The sequence below is a fragment of the Papio anubis genome, chromosome 2 (assembly GCF_008728515.1).
Source record: "Papio anubis isolate 15944 chromosome 2, Panubis1.0, whole genome shotgun sequence".
Classification (NCBI taxonomy): Eukaryota; Metazoa; Chordata; class Mammalia; order Primates; family Cercopithecidae; genus Papio; species Papio anubis.
The window spans coordinates 191244748-191257031 of record NC_044977.1 but is presented as its reverse complement, the minus strand read 5'-3'; the positions used below and the strand labels follow the sequence as shown (position 1 = coordinate 191257031).

Here is a 12284-nt window from a genome sequence, read left to right as displayed (position 1 = left end):
TGAAGCCACTGCTCATTAAAATGTTTCTCTTTAAATTTCTGGAGATAAATCAGATGTATATATTTGAAATACCTTTTCTGGAAATAATTTTCTAGTTTAATGATTATTATAAATGGCATTGCTGTGTAATGTAGTGCTTCTCAAACCTAAACTTTGCATAGGTATCCCTTGGGGATCTCATCTTGTGAAAAAACAGATTCTGCCTCAGTAGCTGGAGATACCTGAGATTCTGTGTTTGTAACCGGACTCCAGGTGACGCCCATACTCTTGGCCCATGGGCCACACTTTGAGTAGCAAGGATATTAAATACATTAAGCTGAAGGTTTTCAAATGTTTTGAAACCATGAAACACACATCTTTATATCATATAAATAGTTTAGAAACTATATAAAATAGCATTAGTTCTATATGTAAACAAATTACATCAAAATTTTAGATGTTTAGAGAGAAGTTATTTTTGTATAGTACTCTATAATTTTTAAAGCCCTGTAATATGTAGTATCTTTTTAATTTTTACAATAATTCTGTAGTGTAGGTAGGGCAAGTGTTATTATTCCCATTTTATAGATGAGGATAGCAAAGCCCGAGGAAGTGACGGGGACTTGCTTCAAATCACAGAGTAGAAGAGGCACGACCAGGGTTAGAACCCCTTCTCTTTTTTTTTTTTGGGACAGAATCTTGCTCTGTCACCCAGGCTGGAGTGCAGTGGCACGATCTCAGCTCACTGCAACCTCCACCTCCCAGGTTCAAGCACTTCTCCTGCCTCAGCCTCCCTATTAGCTGGGACTATAGGCTCATTCTGCTATGCCCTGCTAATTTTTTGTATTTTAGTAGAGATGGGATTTCACTGTGTTGCCCAGGCTGGTCTCAAACTCCTGCACTCAGGCAATCTGCCCGCCTTGGCCTCCCAAAGTTCTGGGATTACGGGCATGAGCCACCGCACCCGGCCCCCTCTGTCTGTATGATCAGTTCAGTGCTCTTCTTGTGCACCCTGCACCATGTTCTGAGGAATGCTAGCTAGCCTCCAGGCAAGTCTTTGCAAAAATTAATGTTTTAATTTTGGATAAGGATATTTGAAAATGCCTTCCTTTGTTTTCCACTTAAAAATTACATGTCTGGCTTTTTATTACTCTTTTATTTTATTTTTTTTTACCCTGAGGCATTACATTTATTTTCAAGTACTCTTTGAAACAAAATTTTAAACTCTTAAGGTAGAAAACAGAAAATATAGTTTTGATGTTATGGAAGATGTATGAGAGAGTATGTAGAGGGGCAAGGCCTTTTAAAGAATCACAGAGTGGTATAAGAAGGGTATCTTATTACTTATATATACAAAAATAATACATATATTGTTACATATAATATACATGAAATAAGAGTAATGTAATAATGTAGAACTGCATGTAATTCATATGAAACACTGTGGTGGGACACCTCAGAGTTTAAAATACCTAAACAGATAGAATCCACTGACAGTGTTTTTGCTGATTATTTTGCTGTTATGAGTGAATTCTTTTTTCCTTTGTATTATTCACTTGGGGTAGGGCACACTGCTACAATCTTCAAACCAAAAGATTCAAATCTAAAACAAGTTATTGAAGTATTGACATTCAGTACTAAGAACTATAAGCCCATTCTAGAGTCTCTCTTACCCAAAGGGCTACTAAGGACACATGGAAACTTGACAGCTTAAAAAATATCACCTATTTTCCCTCCCACTGAGGTTCCATAGTTACTTTTATATTTCTCTGGTTTCTGTACCTCTCCCAAATTCTTTTTTTTTTTTAATTAAAAAAAATTTTTTTTTGAAATGGAGTCTTGTTGTGTCGCGCAGGCTGGAGTACAGTGGTATGATCTTGGTTCATTGCAGCCTCCACCTTCCAGGCTGAAGCAATTCTTCGGCCTTAGCCTCCTGAGTAGCTGGGATTATGGGAGCACGCTACCACGCCTGGCTAATTATTTGGTATTTTTAGTAGAGACAGGGTTTCACCATATTGGCCAGGCTGACCTCGAACTCCTAACTTCAGGTGATCTACCTGCCTTGGCCTCCCAAAGTGCTGGGATTACAGGCATGAGCCACCATGCCTAGCTCAAATTGTTAATCTATTAACTATTATTTTTATTTTAGAAACTGTGGGGAGTTGGCATAGAGAAGAGAGGCTGAGAGGAGGAAATGGTTGTTATTGAAGGTAGTGGCATTGAAGGACTAATGGGGGTGGTGGAGGGGTTGCTCCAAGTCTAGGTTAATGATTGCATAGCTTTGTGTGGGGCAAGTTCCACCTATAGTATCATTGTAAATCACACCAGGGACAGGTTAAACTAGCTTGTTGGCTTTGCCTGTAATGTATGCCACCAGTAGTTCCATTCTTGTGAATAATGCTTTATGAGTGGCATTGCTCTATGGAGTTCAATTATTGATCCATTCTTCCTGGTGTTCTGTCATTGACAGCATCATAGTGCATCATCATTGCCATCTAGACTTATTTTCTGCATGTGTTGCATTGTCTCACTGGCATGCTTGTTCCCCATTGAGCAGATACTCTTTAAATCTCAGCCAAGTACTACCAAGTGTTGGCTCTTTTTCTTCTGTTGCGTTATTTCGTGCATGTACTTTATAATATTGTATAATTTTGTATAATATTATACAATGTTATAATATACACAATGTTATACACAATATAATATACACAATATATACAATGTTATAATATTGTAATTTTTGGGGGGCAGCATAGCCTGGTATTAAGAACACAAAGCCTGGAGCTGCTGCCAGGTTTGAGTCTGGCTCTCTCATTTACTAGCAGTATGGCCTTGGACAAGCTCTTCAACCTTTCTGTGCCTCCGTTTCTTCTCTCCAAAATGGGGAAAATAAGAGTGTCTATTTCATAGGATTATTATGAAACTAAAGTGAGATAATACATGTAAAGTACTTAGCACAGTTCTTGGCATGTGGTAAATTCTAAGTAAACAATGATGCTCTCTCTTCAACAGACTGTTAGCTCCTTGAAGACAGACTGTCCTTAGAAAGGAAAAAAACTGGCCAGAGTGGTGGCTCACACCTGTAATCCCAGCACTTTGGGAGGCCGAGGCAGGCAAAGCACTTGAGGTCAGGAGTTCGAGACCAGCCTGGCTAACATGGTGAAATCCTGACTCTACTAAAAATACAGAAATTGGCTGGTTATGGTGCCCCTGGCGTGGTGGCGTGCGTGCGTGCGTGTGTGTGCCACTGCACTCCAGCCTGGGTGACGGAGCAAGACCCCGTTTCCAAAGAAAAAGAAAAAACCCTTATTTGTTTTGTATACTTAGTGTATACAAAGTCCTATGTTTTACTTATATTATTTCTTACCATTATAGCAATATTGCAAAGTAGATATCCCTAATTTGCACATGAAAAAACAAGAATCGGAGAGTATGTTACTCAAAGATAGTCAGCAGATAAGTTGTTTGTATTCCTATCATCTGGCAAAGTGTTTATGACATAGTGATTGCTTAGTAAAAAGTTGTTGAATGAATTAGGGATATTAGTTTGATAATTTAGATGGACTTGACATTTATTCTTGTTGTAGGTAAAAATCTTCCCTCTTTGTAGGTTTATAGTATTCAGTTATAATCTCATTTATCAGCGTCATCTAACAAGTATTTTGACAGCTGGCAAAATCTCAGTCTTCTCTCTTTCTGCCTCCCTCCCTCTTCATTGCCAAGCCCATCCTTCCTCCTGGATGGCCGCAGTGTATATGTGGTTCTGCTGTATGACAATTTCCTTTTCTCTGTAACTCCTGTGATAGTGACCACTGTTCTACTTCTGATACCTATTTCGTGGCTATGTTCTGTGCCTCATCACCCAGGGTTCTAATCTTTGAAATCTGGAATGCTGGTATCCTACTTTCTGACTTGAGTCTCCAGTCCTTCCAGTTCTCAGCGTCATTACTGCTTCTGTTCTTCAGCCCTATCTCTGGTCTTTCACTATCCACTTGTGATATTTCAGATCACTTTTTTTTTTTTTTTTAATTTTACTGTAAGTTCTGGGATACATGTGCAGAATGTGCAGGTTTGTAACACAGGTATACGTGTGCCATGGTGGTTTGCTGCACCTATCAACCCATCATCTAGGTTTTAAGTCCCGCATGCATTTGTCCTAATGCTCTCCCTCCCCTTGCTCCACCCCCGAAAGACCCCGCTGTGTGATGTTCCCCTCCCTGTGTCCATGTTTTCTCATTGTTCAACTCCTACTTATGAGTGAGAACATGCGGTGTTTGGTTTTCTGTTCCTGTGTTAGTTTGCTGAGAATGATGGTTTCCAGCTTCATCCATGTGTCTGCAAAGGACATGAACTCATTCTTTTTTATGGCTGCTCAGATAGTTTTTAAATACACTTCAATGTATTCCTCTTTTTTGTAATTAAAAAAAGTTGAGATAAAATTAACCTAACATAAAATCCACTGTTTCAAAGTGTGTGATTCATGGTTTTTAGTATAGTCCCAGTGTTGTACAACTATCACCACTATCTAATTCCAAAGTAATTTTCACCCTAGAAAGAAACCCTGTATCTATTAGCATTCACTCCCAATTCTCCTCTCCCTCTATCTTCTGGCAACAGAATCTACTTTCTGTCCCTGGCGTGGTGCCTTTTCTGAACATTTCAAATAAATGGAATAACACAATATTTGGTCTTATGTGACTAGCTCCTTTCTCTTAGCATAACGTTTTTAAGATTCATCCGTGTTATAGCATATATCAGTTCTTTGTTGTTATAGCCGGATAATGCATCATTGCATGGATGTACCTCATTTTGTTTCTCCATTCATCAGTTGACGGACATTTGAGTTGTTTCTCTTTTTTGACTGTTGTGAATAATGCTGCTATGATCCCTTTCAGAGTACTCTGAATTTTATTACATCATTATTTCTCTTCAGAGACTTTCATGTCCCTTCCGTAACACCTACTCTGCAGAATTCTCCGCTATTCTCCACTATTTTAAGTCTAACCATCTATATTATTTGTCCCATATCTGGCCTACAAAACCCTACAGGGGAAGTTACACAACTGTTTGGTGAAACCAACTGATGGTGCTACACATTCCTGGAATTCTTGATATAAAGCAGTTTCCCCCAAACCCAGTCAGGTTCCTTTCTTGTTACTGTTAGTGGCTCTTCAAGACCTCAAGATTTGCCACATTGTTCTTCATTCTTAGCAGATGACCTTGTCTCTTCTTCTGCTTGGTGGGAAATGCCTTTATTTCTTACTCCTAATCTAGAAGTTTAACAGGCTCTGTTCTTACCATTTTAGTTTTTCTGCTTCTTTGAATGATAAAAGTATCCCTTTTTCTATGCATTTGCAAGCCCCCTACCTCCTCAGGACTTCGCTTCAGCATCTCTCTCGTTTCCCTTCTCTGCCACCTCTACCTTAAATTGATAAAGTTTATTTATTTATTTATTTATTTATAAAATAAGTTTGTTTCTTAGTAAAACAAAACAAAAGCAAGCAACAATAAGAAAACCTCCCCCTCTGACAAGGAAGCACAAATCTCTATTGAATAATTACCATGTGCCAGTAACAGTTTGTGCTAAGAATCTTTTTTTTTTTTTTTTTTAAAGACAGAGATAGGGTCTCGCCATGTTGACCAGGCTGGTCTCAAATGCCTGGCCTCGAGAGATCCTCCCATCTTGGCCTCCCAAAGTGTTGGGCTTACAGGCATGAGCCACTGGCCTGTGCTAAGAATCTTTATGTGCATTATCTTACTCTTTTTTTTTTAGTAACCATATATGGTTTGGTACCATTGTTACGTATGATACAGAAGAAGAAATGGAAGTTTGTTGAGGTTAAGGTCACTCAGGCTCACTTAGATGTTTAACAGTAGGTTGAACCTAAGCAGACTTAGCTGAGAACCCTATGTTTTTTACCATATGTTTTACTATTAACCTGTCTCTCTTTGTTTTTATGGAAACTTTAAATTATTTTTTAATTTAATTTGTTGCATAATACGACCTGTGTAGTACACAATTTGAAGGTAAAAAAGTGTGTACCCAGTGAAAATCAGTCATTTTTGAATCTCTTTCCTAGAGGAATGCACTGAACTAGTTTCTCTTGCACCCTTGCACAATTCTCTTTGTTTTTTTGAGACAGCCTTGCTCTGTCACCCAGACTGGAGTACAGTGGCATGATCTCAGCTAACTCCACTTCCCGGGTTCAGGCAATTCTCCTGCCTCTGCCTCCCGCCTAGCTGGGACTACAGGTGTGCACCACCATGCCTGGCTAATTTTTGTATTTTTAGTAGAGATGGGGTTTTGCCATGTTGGCCAGGCTGGTCTTGAACTCTTGACCTTGAGTGATCTGCCCACCTCGGCCTCCCAGAGTTCTGGGATTACAGGTGTGAACCACTGTGCCTGGCCTTTTCACAAAATTTTCTACGCATATAAAAGTATTTGTACTCTTCAGTACAAATGACTCCCCATTTCAACAAAAATTTTAGCACTGTTCTACATTTTGATTTTTCTCTTAATATATCATGGATGTTATTTGTTATTATAGAGCTGTCTCATTTGAAAAAAATTGTTGAATTGTATTACCTTGAATGGATATATCGTAATTTATTTAGCTGTCCACTGACGGACACGTAGCTTGCTACCAGTATTTTACTGTGACTGCAGTGAATAACTTCACATGTGTCATATGGCTATCTGTAAAATATTGTTGTATAATACATTTTAAAAAGTGAAATTGCGAAGTTAGATGGTATGTGGTTTTTAAATTTTGATAGCTCTTGCTAAACTGCCTTCTGTAGATACTGTATCAATTTACACTCCTACCAGCAAGGGTGCGTGAGAGTGACTATTTCCCCATACTTACCCTCTTTAAAACAGCATGTTATCAAACTTTTTGATCTTTGCCGTTAGTAAAAAAAAAAAAAAAAAAAAAAGTAATTTCTGTTTCTTTTATTATGAGTGAGAATGAATATCTTTTCATGCGTTTAAGACACATGTATTTCTTTTTTGGGGGGGATAATTTTCTCTGCATGTGTGTTACCCATTTTTTCTAGTGAATAGTTGGATTTTCAAAATAATTTATATACCTTTCTTATGGTAGGGAAATTTGTCCTTTGTGACTTATCTTAATATTGTTTTCCTATGTTGTTTCTTTTGACTGTGTCTGTTTTTTCCTTATAGGAATGTCTTATATAATTGGATCGATCAGGTTTTTTTTTTTGCATAGTATTTGAGCTTTGCATCCTTCTCAGACTTCCCACTTTGAGATTATTGAAAAAAAAGAAAAAGCTTCTGTTTTCTCTTTGATTTCTGATTTTGTTTTTATGTTTAAATCTTTATCTGTAATTAACTTGGGGGTCTGTAATACAATTTAATTTCTTTTTTTATCGCCTTCAGTTGACTATCCAGTGTCCCTAATATCATTTATCAGATAACTTTTCCCCCACTGGCTGGAATATTACTTTAATCAAATATGGCATATTTCTATCTGTTTTTTTGACTGTGTATTCTCTTACATTATCAGTTTGTCTATTTGCATTGACTACCAGACTTTTATTTACTTTCCTTTTATATTTTAATATCATATAGTACTAATGTTCCTACCTTATTACTCTTCTTCAAATATTTTTTTTTGCTCTTCTTGCATAGCGGTTACTCCATATGAACTTTAGAATCAGTTTTTTCTGGCAAGACATTTTATTTTATATTGTAAATAGCAAACGATTTAAAAGACATCTGTGCCAGCATTTCTCACAGTGGGTTTTGTGGAACGTTGGTCATATAATAATGCTTCCTCTCACACGAATTCTTTTTGGGAAATGCTACATATTTTATACCTCCCCTCTTGGATGCACACTGATAAATCAAAAGCCCGTAAGAGTATAGCAATATCTTCTGTTGCCTTTTCTAGGAATCTTGCCCTGGTCCCCACAGCCCTGGTTAGATGGTCTTCCTTTTTTCTTTCATGCATAGTTTTGTCATAGTAGTTGTGTTTGTGCTCTATAGAATTTATCTACTTGTTAGAATTATAGAATTAGAGTTTTTGAGAGCAGAGATTATGCTTTCAATTTCTGTTCCCCTAGGTCTTTGAGCAGCAGTTTTGATTTATACTCTTGAGATCCTTCAGGGGTTTTCTAAAGTTTTTCTTGGCTCTTTTTCCTGTTCTTGGTGACCCCCCTTCCATCCCCTCAGTACTTTTCTCTCCTTTCTCTACAACAGTTTCACTTTCATCTGTTTTTTAATATTTGACATTTACCCAAGATTTTGGTTAAAAAAAAAAAGTTCTGTGCCTGAAAGAAAGAAGAGAAAGAAGGAAGGAAGGAATGGAAGAACAGGGAGATGGAGGGATAAAGGGAATGAAAAGAAGGAAGGGAGAGAGAAAGAGAAAGATGAAAGAAAGAGAAGAGCCCAGTACGAAGGCATAGACGATGCCTGGAACAATGGGTATTAGAGAAATTTTTTTTTTGAGTACATGGTTGATCAATCACTTTAGACATCTGCTTTGATAGACTAACGTTGAAATGATCAGTAAGCTATCATACTAGTTTACTTACCTTTCCTCCAACGTACTTTTGTTATTGTTATCACACAACCTCTGGATCCTAAAAGGTCAACTTCTTTGGTACAACTCTGCTATGGATTTACTTTATAAGCCAAAGGAAAAAAGAATACTTTTCAATTAGTCTGTTTTGAGTTTGTTGATGAAACAAATTGAACTTAACTAGGTCACCTCATATAGTTACTGCCAGCACTTGTTCAGCTAAGTAATTTGTAAAATTATCTTCAACCTGATGAATATTTTTTTCTTTTTCAGCTTGTGAAGCTTTGTATTGCAATGATTGATACTGGAAAAGCCTTTTGTGTTGCAAATAAACAGTTCATGAATGGGATTCGAGACCTGGCTCAGTATTCTAGTAACGATGCTGTAGTGGAGGTTAGTATTACTGAAATTACAGTTAAAAATGAAAAAAAAAAAAGCAATAAGACATTAAAGAATTGTGCATTCATCTACCTTATTTAGTTATGGTGATACTTAGAAGTAGAAAAGTGATCACCCCTTGGTGCTGTCTTGTATAATTCTGTTTTCTACGATAGAAGTTGATGGTTTATTTGCATTGCGCATTATCTAGCATGGCTCTTCTCACCTAGTTTCTTATTATTTTGTTTAGTTTACTAAGTTTACTTGCTGCTAGGTGAGCTGAAGCAACTGTCAGAGGGCCTGAGCAGGAAGATCAAGATCATGCCTCCTAGTAGCTGTTTATAGGGGCACACAGAGGGCCTTAACCTGAGTGTAGTGTCTAACGCTATGTATGGGGGCTGTATAGGTACTGGTTAGCCAGCTTATGCCGGGTTACCTTAGATCCCTTGGTATGCTGTGTGGTGTTATATTTCTTTCATGAGAAATAATAACTGGTGAAGAAATGATTGTAGTTTGATGATTATTTGATCCTAGATGCCTACATGGGTCATCTTGATGCACTCAGAACAGTTTTAGCTTAGGTTTACATTTGCCATTTCTATTGGTAGCATAATACCACTGAAGGGGCAATACTAATTCTTTCACATTTTTAGGGTTTTATTTGTTACCACATGTAGACTTGGCCTCTGCAGAGTGTACCTGTGAGGTAGTGAGATTGTCCCTGGAAATAAATGTTACTGTTTACAGTGTAACTTGATCTGTCAGAAATGCTGAGGTCACATTTTTGTGACCTATTTAAATGGCTCTTAAATGATTTGGTTTTCTTTTGATTTCTTTCTCATAGACAAGTTTGACCAAGTTTTCGGACAGTCTTCAAGAAATGATAAATTTTCACACAGTAAGTGTCAGTAAGTAGGTGTTAACTATGACCATATTAACATTTTAGTATTTTTCTTGAGTCGCAATATTTTATGAAATGACTAAAAGTGAATTACATGGCTTTGACTCGTCATCAGCTTTTTAGTTGGGTGAATCTAAAACGTACACAGTGTGTGTATTTGTGTGTGAGTGTGTGTGCGTGTGAAAGAAGAGAATAAGAGTATTATTTTCCATTCTAATATAGTGAACTTAATATCATTGAAGGACATACCCCCAAAAGTTAAATTTTTTTCCGTTTAAGTTGTGGTTTTAAAAATTTTTAAGCATGTATTTAAGAATAAAGAAGCAAAAGTCATTTTAAATGTAGCTATTTCTTTTTAGATACTTACCAATATATCCCCTTTATCTAAACAATTACCAATATTAAAGAGTGCTATATTCTTTGAGCTATTTATATGTGCATTTAAGATTTGTGGACATTTATCCTTCAAGAATGAGGGATATATATTACTTTGGGAATGTACAAAATTCCTTTACAAAGTTTATGAAAGTTTACTGCAAAAATCACAGCTTATAAGCTGTATGTTTCTTACATTTTTAAAAAAGCTTAATTGATATGGCTGTTGTATATTTAATCAGTGCTTTAAAATTTATTAGCCGCTGTCTGTACTAAGAATATCAATACTTATAATCTTCATAAAATCTGCTTGTTTTTGGTTCTTAATTTGATTTTCTTAATTTTTTTGTTGGTTAGCATATTTAGGATGAAGTAATATGACAACGTTTATTTTAATTGCAGTTCAAATTTTAGCTATACCAATATTGACATGTACAAGTATCTGCTTGAGTGACTGTTTTCAGTTCTTTTGGGCATGTACCTAGGTGTAGAATTACTGGGTCATGTGGTAATTCTATGTTTAACTTTTTGAGAAACTGCCAAACTGTTTTCTACAGAGACGGTACCATTTTACATTTCCACCAGTAGTGTTTGAGTGTTCCAAGTTCTCCGCATTGTTACCATCACTTGTTATTTTCAATTTTTTTAAAAAAAATTATAACCATCCTAGTAGGTGTGAAGTGGTATCTCATTGTAGTTTTGATTTGCATTTCCCTAATGACTCATGCAGTTGAGTATCTTTTATGTGCTTACTGGTTTCTTGTGTATCTTCTATCATTTTTTTTTTTTTTTTTTTGAGACGGAGTCTCGCTCTGTCGCCCAGGCTGGAGTGCAGTGGCCGGATCTCAGCTCACTGCAAGCTCTGCCTCCCGGGTTCACGCCATTCTCCGGCCTCAGCCTCCCGAGTAGCTGGGACTACAGGCGCCCGCCACCTCGCCCGGCTAGTTTTTTGTATTTCTTAATAGAGACGGGGTTTCACCGTGTTAGCCAGGATGGTCTCGATCTCCTGACCTTGTGATCCGCCCGTCTCGGCCTCCCAAAGTGCTGGGATTACAGGCTTGAGCCACCGCGCCCGGCCGTATCTTCTATCATTGTTAGCATTGTTGTTTATTGAAGTCCTTTATTTATTTAGAGATAGGGTCTCACTCCGTCACCCAGACTGGAGTACAGTGGCACAGTCATACCTCACTACAGTCTGGAACTCTTAGGCTTAAGTGATCCTCCTGCTGTAGCCTCCCAGTTAGCTAGGACTACAGGCGTGTGCCACCATGCCAGGCTAATTTTTTTTTTTGGTAGAGATGAGGTCTTGTTCTTTTGCCCAGGCTAGTCCTCAACTCCTGGGCTCAAGCCATCCTCCCGCCTCAGCCTCCAAAGCACTGGGATTACAGGTGTGAGCCACTGCACCCAGTCCCTTTGTCAGTTATTTAATTGGGCTTTGTTGTTGTTGTTGTTGTTGTTGTTGACTTATACTTGTTTTACATAGTTTGGATGTTAAACCTTTATCAGTATATGTTATACAAATATTTTCTCTCATTTTGTAGGTTTTCTTTTTTACTTTCATGAAAATATCCTTTGACACACAAAAGTTTTTAGTTTTGATGAAGTCTGAAGTTCAGTTTCTCTACTTTGTCTTTTGTTGTTTGTGTTTTTGGTGTTATGTGTGAGGGAATTCATTGCCAAATTCAAGGTCATAAAGATTTAGCCTTACGTTTTCTTCTAAGAGTTTTATGATTTTAGCTCTAGTATTTGACACCATTTGACCACATAATAGTTTTCTTTTTGCCTTCTGTTGAATATAGATGGCAGTGTTTGGTATATTTGATTTCTCTTTAAACCAAATATGATTTAGTAAGAAAGTTTTTTTTTTTCTTTTTGATATAAGTGATTGACTTTAAATTGTCATAATAAACTAAATGTTTTCTCTATAATTTATTATCCTTTGAAATATTCCTCTCCTTAAAGCAGTAAACCTTATGCTGTTTCTTTATATAATAATACCTTGCTCTTTGTTACGGTTTTATATGTGAAAAGTTATGATTAAGATAAACTTTTGGCAAATAATTTTTTTTGTTTTTTTGAGACAGAGTCTGGCTGTGTCTCCCAGGCGA

At 37.1% G+C, this 12284-nt stretch overlaps 1 protein-coding gene across 12 annotated transcripts in view; it reads left to right on the top strand.

Annotated features, from left to right (window-relative positions):
• ACAP2 (ArfGAP with coiled-coil, ankyrin repeat and PH domains 2) overlaps positions 1–12284 on the top strand; it is a 178034-nt gene that overhangs the window by 60856 nt on the left and 104894 nt on the right. For all 12 annotated transcript variants that reach the window (XR_002520649.2, XM_017956123.3, XM_017956118.3 and 9 more), the window contains exons 3-4: positions 8796–8915; positions 9745–9798. Coding sequence is in view for 11 of the 12 variants with exons in the window: in XM_017956123.3 (XP_017811612.1) it covers positions 8796–8915; positions 9745–9798 (174 nt within the window). In the remaining variant the exon portion in view is untranslated. The remainder of the gene's footprint in view (positions 1–8795; positions 8916–9744; positions 9799–12284) is intronic.